Here is a 20,462-nt window from a genome sequence, read left to right on the forward strand (position 1 = left end):
CAGGCATGAAACCAAGCCCTCAGAATTTGGAGGGAAAACCGAAACAAGAGGAGAGAGAATCCAAATACACTAGAAAATGTTATTTCTGTCAGGGAAAGGGTCATCTAATCTCAGAGTGTGAAAAATTAAAGCAGCTAAAAGGAATGGTGCCTCAGAATTCTAGTGGGACCAAGCCAAAAGCTGTGTTCTGTGTCCAGAAAGAGCAAGGCTCAGTGTCACAGAGGGAGCCTGTTGCCATGGCTACTCAGTCTGGGACAGCTGCCTCTGCTGATCAGGCTGAGGAAAATGGTCCTCTTCTGGAGGTAAAGCGCTGCTTGCTGATAAAAACAGATTCTCAGTTGTTTGAGACAGCAGGGGTGGACGTAGGAATACTTGACCGTCAGTATAGGGGGCTGCGGGACACTTGTTCCCAAGTAACCCTATGCCATCCAGATATCATCCCTAGGGAGTTTATAATCCCAAATGAGAGCATGAAGGTGGCAGGGATTGAGGGGCAGATAATCTCTCTGCCAGTAGCAGAGGTACCTGTCAACTTTCAAGGCTGGAGGGGAGATTGGCGGATAGCGATTTCATCGACTCTGCCAGCAGCCGTGCTCGTGGGAAATGACCTGGCTGAACATGTGAAACGGGTGCTAGTGATTACACGCTCACAAGCCACCACAGGGACAGTTCAGGGGGGTAATGATGAGCCAGAGACGGAAGCAGGTGGGGGGAGTTCAGAAGCTGTGGTGGAAACCTTAACCACAGACAGCAGATTTGGACAGGAGCAAAAGGCAGACGCCACTCTCCAAAAGTGTTTTGAACAGGTGACTGACGCCCAGCTGACACCTGAAACCCCAGTGAGATTTCTGGAGAAAAAGGGGATTTTATATAGAGAAACCCTGAGGAATATCTCAAAAGGGGGAGATGGGATCAGAAGTCAGCTGGTGGTACCTGAAAAGTATCGCCCTATGATCGTACAAAGGGGTCACTCTGACATGTTTGCTGCGCACTTAGGAGTGAACAAGACACAGCAGAGAATCACACAGAATTTCTACTGGCCTGACATAGGGAAGCAGATCAGGGAGTTCTGTAAACAATGTGATGTGTGTCAAAGGCAGGGGAATAACCGCGACAGGACCAAAGCAAAGTTGTGCCCTTTGCCTGTGATTGACACTCCGTTCAAATGCATAGGGGTGGATATAGTGGGACCTTTGCCCAAGGCCACAAAGAGGGGGAACAGGTTCATCCTAACAATTGTGGACCATGCCACAAGGTATCCTGAAGCCATACCCTTGACTAACATTGAGACTAACACAGTGGCCGATGCTTTGGTGGGGTATATGTCCAGGATGGGATTTGCCTCAGAGATAATCACAGATTTGGGAGCATCGTTCACATCAAAGCTCATGAAACGCTTATGGCAGATCTGTGGAATTAAGCACAAGGAAACCACTGCCTATCATCCTGAAAGTAATGGGTTAACTGAGAAGTTCAATGGGACTCTAATGCGCATGATTAGGGCTTACTTGGCAGAGAATCCAAACAATTGGGACCAGAAGCTGCAATCCCTTTTGTTTGCTTATCGATCAGTGCCACAAGCCAGTACCGGGTTTAGTCCATTTGAACTTCTATTTGGGAGACGGGTGAAAGGGCCCCTTGATTTGATCAAACAAAATTGGGAGCAGATCACCCAGGATGACCCACAAGACGTTGTGACATACATAGACACCTTGATGAATGACCTAAAGAGGAATCTAGAGCTGGCAGCAGAAAACCTGCAAGCTCAGAAGGTCAGACAGAAAACATGGTATGACCACAAAGCTAGAGAGAGGCGCTTTGACCCAGGGGAGGAAGTGCTTTGGCTTAGGCCCTGCAGAGAGAATAAACTGCAGCTCAAATGGGCAGGACCATATAGGGTCATTTCCAAGATGTCAGACCTGAACTACCTAATAGAGCAGGAGGAGAACCAAGCAAGGAGGGTGGTTCATGTGAATGCCCTAAAACCCTACTACAGAGGGGAACAGAGGGTTTTATTCGCGATAAAAGCAGCTGAGAGTGAGGAAGCGGAATTACCCTTCTGGGAGGGTAGAGGGGAAGTAAAATACAACCCAGAGGAGGTAAAGATCAGTCCTGCACTCACCCAAGACCAGCAGCAAGAACTAAAAATGCTGCTTAATAAATATCAACAGGTGTTTTCCAACAAGCCGGGGATAGTGAAGGGAGTGATGCATCGGATCCACACAGGGGATGCACCCCCGCAGGCAGTATCCCCATACCGAGTAACGGGACCCTATAGGGACAAGGTGCGGAAGGAGCTGGACGAGATGCTGAGGGAGAACATAATCGTCCCCTCTTCTAGTCCTTGGTCCTCTCCGATAGTCCTTGTGGACAAGCCTGATGGGAGCATTAGGTTTTGTGTTGATTACAGGAAATTAAACCGTGTAACCACTCCTGATGCCTACCCAATGCCCAGGCTAGACAACCTGATTGAAACCATAGGGGGTTGTCGGTTCATCTCATCATTGGACCTGGTAAAGGGATATTGGCAATTAAGAATTGATCCCAGGGATCAAGAAAAAACTGCCTTTTGCAGCCCTTTTGGTCTCTATGAATTTCGAGTCCTGAGCTTTGGTCTCAGAAATGCACCAGCCACATTCCAAAGGCTGATGGACCAGACCTTGGCAGGGCTCAGTGACTTTACAGTGGCCTACATTGACGACATAGGGATCTTCAGTAATACCTGGGAAGATCACCTGATACACCTGGAGTTAGTGCTGCAGAGGTTAAGTGCAGCAGGGCTAACAGTAAAGGCCAGCAAGTGTCAGCTGGGTAGCCCAGAAATAAAATACTTAGGTCACCTGGTAGGGGGAGGAATGATAAAACCCCTGGAGGCCAAAATAGAAGCTGTTCGTGATTGGCCTAGACCCAACACCAAGAAAAAGGTCAAATCATTTCTTGGGTTGGTGGGCTACTACAGAAAGTTCATCCCGAGGTTTAGCGAGATTGCGGCTCCGCTGACCGATCTGACGAGGAAGAAGGCTGATGACCGCATCCCGTGGACCAGCGACTGTGAGGCGGCGTTCCAGAGGTTGAAGGAGGCGTTGATCAACTATCCTGTCCTGCGTGCTCCAGACTTCGACCGGGAGTTCATCATCTACACCGATGCGTCTAACAGCGGGGTAGGAGCAGTTCTGTGCCAGGAGGATGAGAATGGTGACCAGCATCCAGTGTCCTACCTGAGTAGGAAACTCCAAAAAGGTGAGAGACATTTGGCAACCGTGGAGAAGGAGTGTTTGGCCATAGTCTACGCGATCCAGAAGGCCAAGCCTTACATCTGGGGAAGACATTTTATTCTGTGTACTGACCATTCACCATTGCAATGGTTAAAGACAATGAAAACCCACAATAGCAAACTTATGAGGTGGGCTTTAAACCTACAGGACTATGACTTTGAAGTGAAAGTGGTCAGAGGGTCAGTGAACTGTGTTGCTGACGCCTTATCAAGAAGACCTGAAGAATGAAGACGGCGAAAGAACATGGACTATGTGTATATAATGATGACAAAAAGTTAAAATGTACCTGTGTTTTCTGAATTTGGTTTGTATGAATAAAGGTAAATTGATGTATTGTATATGGTAAATGTTTAAATGCCTATTTGCTATGGTTTAACTTAGAATGTAAGTATGAGTAAGTATTATATGGTATGTATAACTGTTTTTGTTGTGTATTTTATGCAGGTTGTTTTTTTGGTGAAAAGCACTTTTAGCTTTCCCCCTACAAAACAACTTTTAAAGAGGGGAGGTGTTACATAACAGCACTGATGTTACCTGTCTGTCATGGGTTTGGAGGGAAAGTTCCATCCTATGGGGAGTGGAAGGCGGGACATCAGGAGGAGGGGCTGTACTGTATAAATATGTGATGCCTGGGTGGTGAAGGGAGATGCTGAGACAGACACTGTGAGACACTGGGTTGTGACGAAGCAGCAGCTGGGAAGAAGAAGCTGTTGTGGGAGTCTGTGTGTCAGACAGGGTACTTCTGTGTGTCAGAGTACCAACCTGATAGGTTCAGGGGTCTGTTGGTTAGCCAGAACTGATGGGTTCAGGGTCTGTGCTTTAAGTTAAAGGTTCTAGGTGAACCAAACTGTATGCTTGTGTGTGTGAGAATAAGCCACGTTACTTTATTTTATTCACCTGATTGTTTTATTTACCCTGTTTGTATTTAAAATAAACCTTATTCTTTTAATTGTTTAAAAATCCATCCCTGGTCTGTGTGACTTATTATAGGGAATGGTTGGTGGCAGCTTAGTAACTGTGTGATAGATCCCAGTAGGTCTGGGTTTGTCACATTGATTATCCCAGGTGTTCTTGGACTGTAATTCCCAGAAATAGCACAATTGGTGGTGAAGGCTTCTGGGTTATCTAAAGTTGGGAACCACTGAACTAGATTATTTAAAAGATCAATAGGAGATGCCAAAAGTAAGACAAACACTGGAGGTTTTCCGTTGCAATGAAAACACCTTTCCCAAGAACTTTAGCCTACATTCATCATCATTTTCAACAGAGACTAAAAATGTAGCTCCTGTAACCGAATCATAGAATAATGAAGTTAGAAAGGGGCCTATATAAGGCCATCTAGTTCAAGCCCCTACTCAATGAAGGAATCGAATTCAAAGTATTGATGAGTGTCTAAGGATGGTTGTGTGATTTCAGATATTTGAAAAACACTGTGATTCAGAGGTCAGCAAATTAAATTCAGTTCTGAATTTTCATTTGAAAATCCAAATCTTTATTCTTCCTAATGGCGATCACTGGAAATCGACAACTGCTTTCTTCTCTTCATCTTGTATTGACTTGTATCTCTCTTGATTCTTTCAAAATGGCCCCAATTAAGTTCAAGTGAATTTGAAGCAACATTAACTTTAAATAAGGGTATCAAGCTAATTTGAATGGAGATTCTGATGTTTAATATGTCACCATTAGACATAGGGACGAAGTGCCAAAATGGAGCTTCATCTTGGTTTGTGGGTCATCAAACCTGATGACCCACAAACCACAAATTGCCCCCCAGTGACCCGATGAACAGTAAATCAATTTGTCATTCGTCGGGTCATATTTTTGTGCTTTCACTCCTCTTGCTATGACCCACAGGTCACAGCAAGGAGGGAAAGCAGGGATCAAAGCAATCCCGCTGCGGCTGGGGGATTCCTTTGATCTCTTCCCTCCTCTTTTTATGCTACGCAGGCATAGGAAGAGGAGGAAAGGGGAACCATGCTAACCCTCAGCACCAGGGGTGGGATTCCCTCCTGGCAGGCTTTAGCAAGTCGCCCAAAAGGAAATCCCCTTTCTGCGTATACCCCCGAGGAACAGCTGATTTGTGGGTGTATAAGCAGATAGAGAAAGAAGGGACAAATATAAAAGGGTTGTATTCATTGCTTTGTATTCGTTGGGGTCTCTGATCAATCTGGGATATTTAACAAATATCCTGGTTCGTTTTTATATTCGTCCCCATGTCTAGTCATCATCTATCACCTGCCTTATCACAGAAAAGCAAAATTGCCACTACAGCTAGCTGATGAGGTTCCTGTCCTCTGTGGATCACATGCCTGATTATGCACCCATGTTACATGAGCAAGCATGACACGCTCACCATTTAGCAACAAAATAAGAAGCACAGAATTGTGGCCATTGAGCTTAAAGGATGTAGGCGAGGCTTCATGTATTTTTATTAAACACCCACCTGATTATTTGCCCACAACATATGAAGGGGCACAACGTCCTATTTTGTACTCTAACCACCTCTGATATCTGAAGTAAGCAGGAAAGAATGGAAAAGCAGCTTCAACATGCTCCTTTAAATACACAAAGTTCCCCCTCAACCTGTTTTATAACTACATGGGCACATTTATATTTATTAAGTATACAGCTCATGTTGCCCCTAGTTTCTAATTCTCATCTCTTGATGTCTCCGTTCTAAGTCCTTTGTGGCTTAGAGTCATTTCTAATACTTGAATTATGCTACCACCAAAATGATGTGTGCTGCAGTTTTCCCAACACTGTAAAGTTAATTTGCAGGTTTTTATAATGCTGCTGCTGCAATCTTGTCTACATTAAAATCCTGTAAACTTAAAGAAGACGAGGTCTGCTCGGTAGACTTAAAAGCAGATTTCATTTAGCAGTACAAGGAGTCTTATAAGCTAGGGTGTACTGTATTACTGCAACATTTTTACTTAGTTTACTGTTTATGTAATTACAAAAGAAAAAAAGCATTTTTCCTGCATTTTCAACAATATTGGGGTTAGAGCCCTGGACTGCCCCCCCCCAATAGTTCAAAATCTATGTATAACATATGAACCAGAAAACAACTACAAAGCATAAACAGTTGATTAAATTCTCTCACACACACACATACACACGCATACTGTTGACAATCCTTTCCATACAGTATCATGTGTAATGAGCCTTGAAGGTTGTTACAGCCTTCTGGTCTACAGCCTGAATAAGATATGTGTTTGGGGCAAGTAGAGCACTTTGATGCCTTTGGTGTTGAACTCATGAGGTTCTGAGTAGCCAGGGGCACACTACTTATTGAATACTTATTTATTGAATATTTAACTGCTGGATAGCTCAGTGGTTTAGATAACTGGCTGTGGAGCCAGAAGTTAGGAATTTGATTCCTTGCTGTACCTCCTTTACAGGTGGACTTGATGATCCATCATTTCTGCAGTTCTAAGATGATGATGTTTGTATTTATTTATTGAAAAAATGTGTATAACTGTATAAAGAAAGGAAAGGAAACTAAACTGCCAGGTACAGAGAAAATGCCACTCCATTTCCTTCCTCATGTGCCAAAAAGAATGTGACTTTCTATTTAAGATGGTGAAATTCTTCAACAATTTCTCATGCAGGTGGCCTACCATTCACAGTGGCAGCAACACAGATTCTATATTTGTTTTGAAGAATTTGAATTTTAACATTTACTGGGTTGGCCACTGTACACAATATAAACCATCATATTAGGACACTAACTAGAAAAAAGGGAAGCTGTTATATGCATAAATCGGTGGAGAATATTCAGAAAAACTTCTGCCAAGTGTATTTTTATTTCTAGCGGTGGCAGCGGTAATTAGAAAAATATTTCAGATTTTTTTTAAAAAAGACTGTTGGTGAATTTTGGCTCGGCACAATCTTTTTTCAACCTGGGTAGATTGCCAGCTTTTAGTAACACATTTTCTGCTGACCTGTCCTTAACCCCATAGCAGCTATGGCTCCACTTCCTTCTTATCGGTTCCCCTTCTGTGCCCTTGTTGCCTAGTCTGAGATAAAAACTAATAGTAAGGGCCTTTCAAGATGATAACCTCCACCCTATATTGATTGCTTGGCACTGGAGAAGCAGACTGTTTTCAGAATTTGCATCTAAACAAACCTACCTGTCTTTAAAGAAGATGAAAGGAAGATACTTTTCTTTAAGAACTCTTGAAGAATTAAGACACCTTTGAGAAAAGTTTAAAAAATCAACTTCCCATATAAAATACTGTAGCACTAAAATACCACCCCATAAGAAAATGAGACTAAAAATAAACCCTGTTTTCTGAAAGGACAAATGAAGTGTGGGAAGTCGGTGGGAAAGTCACTGTCGTAACAAAGAAGGAACATCATGTGGATGGCAGGAGAATACTGATTAAAATCATTGTCTAATACATAAAATATGACAAATGCTCTGGCTGAAAGAGCCCTAAAGCACAAAATTATCTATGACAGAGAAATGTTCAGGCTTTAAAGAATCTCAAGCTTTGAATGTTCAATTATCTCACTTTTCTTTCACTTGGGTGCAATAGTGTTTATTCTTAAAATATGGTTCTTGGACTTACCTGAGCACCTCATCTTAAGCTTTATGCACAGATCCATAAACCAAGCAAGAATGGTGTCCCTCTGTTGGCAGAGAATATGGCTCTAGACTCTGAATAATAAGTGTGAAATGGAGGTGGGAGGTGGGTGGGTTTAGAACAGGCAAACCAGAACTGAGAAGTTACCAGCCTGGTCTGCCAGCTCCATATTCGAATGGGAGCCAGCCAAAGAGCACATGTTCTAGTCTTCACTCCCCTCTCCATCCCTTTAGCGCTGATATTCATGTACATGTATCTAGGATTGTTTGCAGTTATGCACATAATCATGTGTTATTTCTTGTCCCATTATGAGATGGTCTGGTGGGGGATAAAGTATGAGAATTTAACCCCTTCCAGTTTTGTGGAATACCAGTAAAGAGACTGTGGGGTAAAGGCCTGGTGAAAACCTACCTCACGGGAGAGGGCTGGAAGCTCAGTACCATCCCTAGACAACAGTGAGGGTGCAGTGGCGATGTGCCAATGTATTCCCCAAGGACTGTTATTCCTAGGCTGTTCACAGGAGGGGGTTAGATCAATCTGACAGTCAAGTCTCTCAGTTTGCAGAATCTATTCCATCTTCCTCATCTATAGGACACCACTATAAAGTTACAGTCTTAGTTTTCTCAAAATTCAATGCTTGTATAGTTAGCTGTTTCTTCCCATCCTTTCCCCAGGACTGGAGCCTATTTACTACTAGGAACACAACATTTTTATACCATAAGGATGTACAGTACTCAAATATTAAACTTGATCTTTGTTGTATGGAGATTATCTCCCGTCACAACTCACAGAAACAGTTTATTCCCCTCTCATAGAGAGGCACTTATTTTGCTTGTGGTTACCAGCTTTTTCCGTTCCTATAAATGGAAAGTATTTTGATGGCATGAAGAAGTGAACCTTTTCTATGAAATACACATGGTAGTGGTATTAGTATGTGTGCGTGTGCGTGCATGGTGTGCTGTGCGATATGGTAACACACATTTTCCTCCCTGCCAACACAAATTCCATCAAGTATAAAGTCCAAGCCGTTTCTCAGTTCTTCAGAAGGGAAGTGACGACTAAAGTCCATTTTGTCTGCTGTAGCTGAAGTTGGACTCTTCGATCTGAGTTTCTGTAAGGTTTGAAATTTTTGGCTGTGTCCTTCCTATCTCTTCCAAAGCACAGGCTAGAGAGTCTAAGTCGCCATCATGCTGATGTCTGGCTTCCCATAAGTCCAAAATGACAGCAGATGGGCTGCGCTGGGTAGCAAAGTAAGACAAATTCCTAAGAAGAGAGGCAAAAACAGAAGGGTTAGGGCAAAGGACTCAATGGCAAGAGAGGAGAGGTTGACTGAAGCTATGGACTCACCCCATTCAGCTTTGAGCTGACACATGATTTGGGCTGATCCAGCTCAAAATGGGTTTTGCTTCTCATCACTAGAACCCACAACTGCATACTTTGCAAGCTGCACCACCATCTGTTTGTGGAGACAATATCAGCTTGGGGAGGGCTTGTCAATGGGCTTGCCTACCCAATAACTGAATTAAATGGCCAATGTTTAGATGCATTGTTTCCTGAAGAAAGTATGGAAATTGCCTCTTCCACCTCCTTGTCAGAAAGGAAAGGGAATCTCAGCTTGCAAATAGGATTTGTGAGCAAGCAGATTAGCAGAGCAGACGTGGAAAATCATCTGAAGGCTTTCTTACAATTCTGTTGAACGCTCACAAATTGTTTGAGTTTTTTAGTGTGTCTGATCTATATACTCACAAAATTCCACTGATTTTTGAGATGGGAGGACTTTTGTATATAATTGGTGGCAGGTGGCATTTCCCATGGAAATTGTTTTGACTCATTTGTTCTGGATTGACACACAGGTACAAAGAAAAACAATATGTTATAGGAAAGACATGCTGGTGCTCAAAAATGTTTGATTCTCAAGGGTGGGTAAACATGGTCATTTGTATGAACAAGGATAAGACTACCAATGGATATTTATGATGTTTATGTTTCCTTTAGAAACACAACATTTCTTCTCCTGTTTCTTCATAACAACAACTCTGTGAGGAAGACCTCACTGTGTCTGGCTCAAATTTAACAAATGAATTTCATAGATGGGTGGGAAATCAATCTGAATCTCCCAATTCTCAGTCTAAGATGTTTAACTACTATACCACTGTAGCTATAAGTCAAGATAGATATATATTCCTTCCAGAACTGGAGGTGGCACATCTCTGGAACCCCCTCAATTATACACCATAATATGTTGAAGGGGTTTGAGTGTGTCAGGGAAGCTAAGAGCAACACTATCAGGAAAATCTAGACTCCTAGAAGGGTTACCTAAGACAGAATGGCTAGATCAAATCAAACCTGAATTCTCACCAGAAACTAAAATGACGAAACTATGGTGATTGTACAGTGGGCATAGCATAAGAAAATAAAACTCACACTGGAAAAGACAGTAATGCTAGGAAAAGCTGAAAGCCAATAGGAAAAAAGGAAATATAAATGTGGATTGTCTCAAATCAAGAAGCCATAACCACTGGTTTGCAAGACATAGTTCATTAATTTTTTAATGGCATGGGATGCAGTCTTTAAGTAGTTCACACTGGTGGGTAGCGGGGAAGAGGCAAGTATCAGGGAATTCCCATGGTGCACACTGATGATGCTAGTGCATCCAACATCTCAGCACAAGATTATAATGCTGGGGGTGAATGCACTGGGGAAACTTCCTGGACTGCTGGCTGCTTAAGATCAAGGGCCTTGATGGGCCAGGGGGATCCTTGGACTATTGCCAGCCAGGGCCAGGCTATCTTAAGGACAGGCTTGGAACTTCCCCAGGGTCGGTTGGAGAGATTGTCATACATGACTTCTGCCTCCAGACTTGTTATGGCAGGCCCCTTAGTTTCAAATATGAAGTTGAAGTCACCTATTGAATTTAATAAAGTGTGGTCCTAGTTTTCACCCATTATTTGTATCTTGGCTCTTTATTTCAGGATGAAGGAGGCAAAGTTTCTTGCGATTCTCAATGGGCACTCTATGACCCCCACCCCCCGGCGGCTCCTAGCACGTTTGAATGGGGCATCAGACTGGAAAAATACATACCCTATTCTACTTTTCTGTTCATCTCTTCATGTTACATCTTTGTTTGAGAGGGGGCCTTACAACCCGAAAACACTCCTAAAAGGACTGTGGGCAAAAGAAAAAGGGCTGAGAATGGCTGTTTTGGCCCTTTTTAAAAGCAACTATTTAAAATTTTGTTAAAATGTAGCCCTATGATTTATGGAAACGTTCAGGACATTTATTTTCAAAGGGTCTGGTGGAACAAACTGATTTCTGAATGCACATTATTCTCCAGCTGTGTCATTAAGAGATTGTGCCTCCTGACAAATTTACTCTTGTTATTTCTGCTGGGCATAATCATCCAAGTAAGGCTACTGGATTTGCATGCGCAAATGGATAGCCATATTTACATAGAGCCTACTTATTTATATACATTGTACATGCATACGAGCCTTGCTGGGGTTAACCCTTTACTGAAATCTGTGCAATAAGAACTACTCAGATTATGCTAAGGGAAAGATCAGACATATGTAACTCCACTACTTGATGTCACATTTTCTGTATGAAAAATCATCACATAGCAATTTTTTTCACATTATCTTACGTTATCTTAAGGACAATATGTTTCAGTGGATTTATTTTACACATTAAGTTGCGAATCTTCATCACTGAATATTGAGATATGTCATGGGACATGTCATGCACGTATCAACTTTATGCTCTTCTATTCAGCACCTCCAGGTGATTGCCCACTCAAAGGCATTGCTGTGGGCTTCCCTGCCCTGCCTCCTCATCTGAGTGGGCAGCCACTGAACAAGGCAGAGAAGGGAAGAGCACACTGCTGCCGGTGAGTGGGTGAGCACCCAGAGGAGGCAGGGAAGCATGCGGCGTCCATGGTTCACCTATGCAGGTACTGCACTGAACCAGGCTAAATCACAGTTCATGCCCATTTCTAGTTGAAAGGCAGTCATACAGAAGAGAGGCAAAATCTGTTCTCAGCCATTCCAGAGTGCAGGACATGTAATAATGGGCTCAAGTTACAGGAAGCCAGATTTAGGCTGAATATCAGGAAAAACATCTTAACTGTTAAAACAGTATGACTATCTTGGGAGGTGGTGAGTGCTCCAAAGCTGGAGGCGTTCAAGAGAAAATTGGACAACCATCTGTCAGATCTGCTTTGAATTGGATTCCTGCATTGAGCAGGGGGTTAGACTCAACCGTCTTGTAGACCCTTTCCAACTCCATTATTCTATGATGTTTTCAATGCCCCAACTTTCATAGTCCAAATCTATGAGGTGCTTTGATCTTTATTGTTTTCACCAGAATCCAGTACTGTCAAGTGTTTTGCCATCCACTGCATGTCAGTATGGGAAAAAATATTTTAAAAACTTATATGGTGCACCCCTCCCATGTTGTTTCTACCGGCAAAATATTAATGTACACCAAATTTCAGGTCATTTGGTGATGCTTTGACCCCCGCCCAACAAGATTAACTGATTTATTTCATAAATCGTTTTCCTACACTAAAATCATGCCAAAATATTTGTAATATAAGACAGTTTATTACATAGAGAAGACAAACTACTTACGTAGTAACTAACAATTTTGGTAATAGTGTACACACAATCATATTAAATCACTTTACTGGATTTAAGGTCTTGTGGAGGAGAATGTTAATTTCTTTAATGTATTTTTTGAAATTTGGGAATTTGTTTGCGGTGATATTCGACCACTTGCAATAAAAACTGGGGTTTTTTTTTGTTTCATCATTAGTAACACTAGTTGAGAAGACTTGGATTAGTTTCACAGCCTGTTCCGACAGATCATTCACCACTTTGACATGCCACACATATGTCTCAGCTTCTTGGTAATTGGAATCATTATGCCATTCACTAACAGGTTTGTGAAACAAGAACCAAGATTTAGGCCCAATAAGGGATGATAGTTTTGTACTGTGGCTCAGAATAGGAAAAGTTGGATGGCCCCTTTCAAACTCTTTTGGTCCAGGAATCTGGAGCACTGTTTGAGCAATCTGCTGCCTTTCTGAAGAGGAAAGTCTGTTTGAAAATAGAGAGAACATGTTATGTACCTTCTGGTTATGTACCAGAAGTACCAGAAGTGCCTTTCCATGGCTTTTATGGCTGCATTTGCAACTTGTGGATCATGCTTGCAATACTTGTTCAAGTCATGCCATAGCTTGAGATCATTATATGCTGCATTGGCCCCAATGGATGGAGAGCCAGTTTTCAATATAGAATAGTGCATTAAATTTGCACAGTGCTTCCAGCTTACTGATCATGACTTTGTCATATCATGCTTGAGCACTGAAAACCAACATCTTTGCAGGATACAAAATGGATGGCATCCATCAAACATGATGCGCTGCTCCTGATTTTAGCCAGTGTATTCCTCTTTCAGGTGTCTAATCCAGAAGTATTAACATCAATTCAGCACACTCCCAATAGTCAGCACGAGGTAGCAAGTTCTTTCTATTTGGAGTAGAAAGTATTCTCTTCGGGGATTGTATAGAATTTTCCTTAGTGAGTTTCAAAGACCTGGCTTTGATTTCTAGAGTCTTAAAATTAGCTTCTGTGTTAATAGTTGACCAAATAGAGTCCCTGAATTGAATGAAATTAGTATTTTCAGGATCTGATATTGCACCAAACAATTATTTGTGAACTCAACTCAAGATTCTTTCAAATATGTGATGCAGACAAGCCTGCACTTTGTCAAAGTGGTTTTCCAGCCGAACACAAGCTCCAGTTTTCCATCCTGAGTTTGAAGCTGTAGTGTCAAAAACAAGGGATCTCACATTATCTGAAATCTCCTACTCATTTGCAAACGTAGCTCTTGCTTGTTCTTCTCCTGTTACGTTTGTAATTATTGGGATACCAAGAACTTTGCTTTCTTCAAAGTCTGGCATACCAGATACCAGAATCCCTAGTCTTTCTTTGTTTTATTTTTTTGATGTCTGGAACCAGTTTACCATCCCAATGTAGTGTTGAGTGCTTCGGTGCTGTGAATGTAGCCTTAACTGCTTGTACTGATGATTTCCTAACTTCTTTACCTGCTGTCCATGTGCTTTTAATTGATAGAGTTGCTTTTCCCAGTGGAACCCCACCTTTTATAAGAATTGCTCCCATGAATGCTGTTCGTTGACCAGTTGATAGATTAAGCATGTCTCCCATGGCTGATATGATTTTGCTTGTAAATGGATTTCTGTGTAGTGTTAAAGCAACTGATGAACTTTTTCTATGAAATGTTGTACCTGTACCTGTTGCACCACTGTTAGTTGAAGGAAATACAATATCTTCAACTAAATCAGATTGAGCATCCAAGCCATCCAAATCACTTGAATCAAAGTTACCAGCTAAACCAAATTTTTCAAGTTCTAGGCTACTACTTGTGTTTATCTTGGTTGAAGCTTCTTCTTGGCGATTCTTCTCCCTCACAGCACCCTAAAGTTCTTTTTCATTATGAGATAATGTCCTCATAACTTTTGCAAAGTGTGTCATATCAATACCACCTAACTCCATTTTTCAACATGATCTTTGATCTTCTGAGAATTGCACATCTTCAAGAATCATTTCTATAGTCCTACATCTGTCATGTTCTATAATAGCAATGGCATTGTGATGCACTGTAACATACAGCCCTGCTCTCACCTGTCCGTCACAGCTGGGCAGTGGAACATCAGCTAATGAAGGGACAGAGGGTGGTGCAGAAGGGGGAGGAGCTGAAATATAAAAGGGGTGTGAAGTGTGAGAGAGATGGAGAGATTGATAGATTGATAGATTGAGAGTTAGTGATTAGCATGTTAGTAGGCCTGTGAGCCAAAATAGTCAGTGAGGGAAAAGTCTGTGTGTGATTTAATGAATGAGAAACAGTGATTTACAACTTGATTTACTACCTGTGATTTACTTATTTAATTTTGTTATTCCAATAAACAAGTTTTGTTTGGAAGAAACACTTGTCCTTTTTGAATATTGATTATAATTGGTGGCAGCAGTTGAAGAGGAAGAGTAGTGAGCACTCCTGGAGGCCTGAGTTGGCAGAGGCTTCAGAGTGGCCAGCTACATGCGCTATGTCAAAGAGTAGAAGAAGAGATTTGAGAAAGGTTTCATTCTCAGCTGGGAAGGTCTTCCTTGTTTTATGTTTCCAAAGATTTTCGTACTGCACAATTAATGTATTGAGTTTTGCTTTGGGATGTCCCACTCTGATAGGCACCACAGGAATCCCAGATTATTCCCAAAACTGTTCTGCCTTCAGGATAACAAATTTTATAACATCATCCCTTTTATCTTTCTACATGGGTCCACGACTGAGAAAAACAAAGTAGTGAAGCACATCCCCGTTGGTGGGCAGTTGAGATCCTTTTTTGGGGGGGTCAAATCTTGCAGTAAATTGTTTATGAGCCACACTTCAGACACTTGTCTATCAGCCTTTCTAAGTACCAGGTGGTTTGGTGTGGATTAAATTGGAGGAAAACTTCCTGCGGTGGTTCTTTTTCCATATTTTCACTCATTGCTACCTTGGTTACAGCGTATAAAAGATAAAGAAAAAGTTTACAACTTGCTACCATGTTGTCAATGTCTGTTTTGAACAGAAAATGATTTTTGAGGTGGGTGGGAGGTCAAAACATGGCCTACAGACCTGAAAATCTGCAGGCTATTATGTTTCAGTAATGGTAACAATATGGTAGGGGTGCACAAGGAACATTTGAATTTATTCATTTATTTTTTTGCAATGGCCTAATGCATATGGTTTTTGGGTGAGGGAAATCAGTTTCTTGTGAGGAAGATCTCTAGCTGTATATGCATGAAGATTCTGGCTTGGGCCAAACCGCAATACTTCAACAGAAAGAGTTCCAACCAGGCCAGAGATTGGCAAAGTGCAGTCTTCCAGATTTTGGACTAAAATTCCCTGCAGTACTTGCCATTATGGCTAGGGCTGATCGAGACTGTAATCCAGTAACATCTGGAGGGCTGGACTTTGTTCAATCCCTGAAATTGGCTCTGGACACAAATACAGTGGTGCCCCGTATAGCGACGTTAATCCGTTCCGGATTAACCATCGCTATGAGAAAACATCGCTATACGGATAGGAAAATGCCATTGGAACGCATTAAACATCGTTTAATGCGTTCCAATGGCTTCTACACTCACCGTAAAGCGATGTTTCCTCATAATGGCAGCCATTTTCGCGCCCTCGGTAAGCGAGGGCATGGTGCGAAAATGGCTGCGGCCACCGATCAGCTGGCCGCTGGCCGAAAATGGGGCCGGCGCTAGGGCAGGAGGGCGGGGGAAGGCTCCCACGCCCTCCTCCCCAGCTCATCCCGCTTCTTCAGCCGGCTGACCGGCCGGCGATCGGCCAGGAGGGGAAAAGAAGCCTCCTTTCCCCTCCTGCCGAACGCCTTTCTGGCCGGCGATCGCGATCAGCCAGGAGGGGAAAAGAAGCCTCCTTTCCCCTCCTGCCGAGCGCGCAGGGGCGTCTGTGCCAGCGATCGGCCAGGAGGGGAAAGGAAGGGTCCTTTCCCCTCCTGCCGAACGCCCTTCTGGCCGGCGATCGCGATCAGCCAGGAGGGGAAAAGAAGCCTCCTTTCCCCTCCTGCCGAGCGCGCAGGGGCGTCTGTGCCAGCGATCGGCCAGGAGGGGAAAGGAAGGGTCCTTTCCCCTCCTGCCGAACGCCCTTCTGGCCGGCGATCACAATCAGCCAGGAGGGGAAAAGAAGCCTCCTTTCCCCTCCTGCCGAGCGCGCAGGGGCTTCTCTGGCCGGCGATCGGCCAGGAGGGGAAAGGAAGGGTCCTTTCCCCTCCTGCCGAACGCCTTTCTGGCCGGCGATCGCGATCAGCCAGGAGGGGAAAAGAAGCCTCCTTTCCCCTCCTGCCGAGCGCGCAGGGGCGTCTGTGCCAGCGATCGGCCAGGAGGGGAAAGGAAGGGTCCTTTCCCCTCCTGCCGAACGCCCTTCTGGCCGGCGATCGCGATCAGCCAGGAGGGGAAAAGAATCCTCCTTTCCCCTCCTGCCGAGCGCGCAGGGGCGTCTGTGCCAGCGATCGGCCAGGAGGGGAAAGGAAGGGTCCTTTCCCCTCCTGCCGAATGCCCTTCTGGCCGGCGATCGCAATCAGCCAGGAGGGAAAAAGCAGCCTCCTTTCCCTTCCTGCCGAGCGCGCAGGGGCTTCTCTGGCCGGCGATCGGCCAGGAGGAGAAAGGAAGGCTCCTTTCCCCTCCTGCCGAATGCCCGCCGACTTTTCCCCCCAGCTGACTGGCGGGAGATTCGGAAGAAGCCCCTCCTGTCAGCTGGGGGAAATGGAGCCTATGGGGAAAAATCGCAAAGTGATTTTTCCCCATAGGAAACAACGTTATGCAATTGCAAAAGCGATCGCAAAATCTTCTTCGTTAAGTGAATTCCTCGTTAAACGGGGCACCCGTTAAGCGAGACACCACTGTAACTGGATAATAACTGGATCTAGTTCCCTATATGTGGTGGAAAGTAAGAGCACTTAGCTTTTACTCCTAGACCCTCAGCCTGTATGCCTTTGCCTCAGTTCTGCAGAATACTGAAGCATTAAGGTTTAAAGAAACTTACTGTAAATTCATAAAGAAATGTGTACGAGAGATTGAAGACGCATAGGGCCAAAATGAGCAGTCAATGTCACTGATAAAATGAACAAGTTGCACATAAAAGATAGATCTAACTATTGTGGGAGTTTACACATATAATGCCTTCAGGAAAATTAAGGCTAACTAATATGGGACAGATCTGCTGGGTGAAGGGGATACACAGGGTTTGGAGAAAAGTAGGGTCTAATCCAGTACTGTTTTGTTTCACTGATTCCTTTCTTTAGGTATGAAACCTGTGGCTTGAGGGGTTCTACTTGGTGTAACACTATGGGGGCCACAAGCAGCAGCACCTACATTTCTTTGCTTCTTCAGACATGGGATATGAACTTCTTTTTCAGTAGTTAAACAGAAGTTCAGATGATAAAGGTAATTTAAGAACTAAAGCCAGGAGGACAAAAACTATACGTGAAAGTCATCAAAACCTTTACCACCTAAATCCTGACAAAATATCATCTCCTAGCTCTTTGACAGCAGAGCTGAGCCAATCAATAAACTGACATTGCTCTGAAAAGTACAGGCCTATAGCCTTCCTTCATTACTTCCTCCCAGAACCTCTAAGAAAAATGTCCTTTTTACTTTCAGATGAAGTCAAGGTCCTGCTATTTATGCGGTTTGAGTCAATGCCTCTGGCTTATTTGGGAGAAAATTCTTTGGTCCTCCACAGCTTTTACATGGCCTTATGTCAGGAAGCCCTAGCTTGGCCCTCAGATCCCCAGCTATAATTAAAGGGAAGATAAAAACCTATGTTACTGGGTGAGTTCTATGCTTTACTGAAACATGGAAGGTGTTCACACTTTTAAAGAAGATTCAGTGCACAGTGGTGTCTATACATATGATGCAGAAATTGCCATCGGAAGAAAAATTGCAATGATTCTAGGATTTCCTTGCAATGCCCCATAGTTTATAATTGTGCTAGAGAACATACCAGTTGTGCAATCTACCAATAATCATCTGTATCTTGCATTTTCATTCATAATAGGTTTTCTGACGATATTTCTAACAAGGCAGCACAGGGAACACAGCAACAGCAAGATACTCTCCCAATAGTACGGCATTGCAAAATGCATGAGTTTGTTCCAAACAAACAAACAAACACCATGAACAAATTATCTTGGTTCCAAAGCAATATAAATGGGCTGTAGGCTGGACAGACTTTCCAAACATGTTGAAAGTATCTAGGACCAATTTCCCTCTGGCATCTTATTTCCTTCTTCCATGTGCAGCTAATGCAGCCAACAGAAAACATACACACTTGCATTCCAGAAAGAACTGTGCATCATTCCAAACAACTAGACAATTGGCATGATTTAGACATTTGAAAGGTATCAGATATGTTTAAAAGATACAAAATCTGGCTTGTTTCTTAACAGATTCTTTTTTCTAATGAGGTACATACTGTAAAATGTTGATCAAGGTTCTTTCCCCCATGTGGTCCAACAATTTTATATTTTAGATTCAGAACAATAAGATCAGTTCTATAACAATTTTTTTATGACTCTATCGCTGGAATCTTGTCAACATAACTACATTTCCACACGATGAAAAGGATTACACGGGAGTTGTGGGACTGTAGCACAGAATTAGGAATTGCTTAATTTCTGAAAATCACGCTCTGCTGACAGTACCAGCAGCCTTCCTCAGGCATGGTTCTGCCAAAAGGATTTCCGCCTATGTGTTAAAAGACAATGACTTTTAAGTGTTACTGGAGGTGGTGTCACTCCTATAAAAGCAAACTAAGGCTGTGAGCACTGAGAGAAATGATGGTTAGAACAGAGCCATGGAGAGTCAGACTTAGACATGAAGGGGAATGTATCTCATTCATTCATTCATTCATCTATAAGTAAGTAAGTAAGTAAGTAAGTAAGCAAGCAAGTAAGCAAGCAAGCAAGCAAGCAAGCAAGCAAGCAAGCAAGCAAGCAAGCAAGCAAGCAAGCAAGCAAGCAAGCATTCCTTCCATGTAGTGACAGAGTACTTCTCTGGGTGGCTAACAGTAATAAAAAGAAATAAGAACCCACCCACCAGCACATACAGCCAATTGGAAAAAAACAAAACAATGAAAATCCTCCAGAGGCAATGTCAAATAAAACTCATTTTAAAACTAATGGGTCTGCAAAAATATTAAAGGGGGAAGATGAATCCATTCCTATGTATCTTCATAGTGATACATGTTTCAGCAATTAGAATTACAAGTGAAGCCTTTGTTTACATTCCAGTGGCAAGTCATAAAATAGGTAAAGGTTCCCTTTGACATTTAGTCCAGTCGTGTCCAACTCTATGGCGTGGTGCTCATCCCCATCTCCAAGTCATAGAGCCAGCATTTGTTCGAAGACAGTTTCCATGGTGACATGGCTAGTGCGACTAGACACGGAATGCCGTTACTTTCCCACTGTAGTGGTACCTATTTATCTACTTGCATTGGCATGCTTTTGAACCGCTAGGTTGGCAGGAGCAGGGACTAGCGATGGGAGCTCACTCCGTCGCGTGGATTCAATCTTACAACTGTTGGTCTTCTGACCCTGCAGCACAGAGGCTTCTGTGGTTTAACCCACAGTACCACCATGTCACTTTTAAAATAAAGCATGCTAAATACAAGGTACCTATGTGAGGCAAATCATATCCTTTGACAAACAGATATATTTCATTGCTAGAGAGACATTTCTGCTAACAATATGATAAATGTAATTGTCTAGCTTGCTCCTCAGAAAGATCAGCTCGCTCAGAGAAACCCCCAAGATTTCATTAAAACAAAGAGACAGACAAACACTCGCTCAATACTTCATTCTAGTAAGGTTGAAAGTTTGGACATTCTCATGGAATGCTGAATATCAGTTGGAAGAAAAACAAACAGAAAACAGGAGATATGGAATCCTGCTTAGTGTCTTAAAGCTGGTTGCCGGATTCCCCACTTTGATACCCTCCAGACTATGGCTAGGAATGTA

General features: G+C 43.0%; 1 protein-coding gene across 2 annotated transcripts in view; it reads right to left on the reverse strand.

The window, feature by feature from the left end:
• Nucleotides 1-6,128: 6,128 nt before the first annotated feature.
• Nucleotides 6,129-20,462, reverse strand: part of UNC5D (unc-5 netrin receptor D) — a 644,095-nt gene continuing 629,761 nt past the window's right edge. For both annotated transcript variants that reach the window (XM_078379744.1, XM_078379743.1), the window contains one exon: nucleotides 6,129-9,127. In XM_078379744.1, coding sequence (XP_078235870.1) covers nucleotides 8,923-9,127 — 205 coding nt within the window. In that variant the 3' untranslated portion in view covers nucleotides 6,129-8,922. The remainder of the gene's footprint in view (nucleotides 9,128-20,462) is intronic.

This window comes from Pogona vitticeps, chromosome 8 (genome assembly GCF_051106095.1).
Source record: "Pogona vitticeps strain Pit_001003342236 chromosome 8, PviZW2.1, whole genome shotgun sequence".
Taxonomy (NCBI): Eukaryota; Metazoa; Chordata; class Lepidosauria; order Squamata; family Agamidae; genus Pogona; species Pogona vitticeps.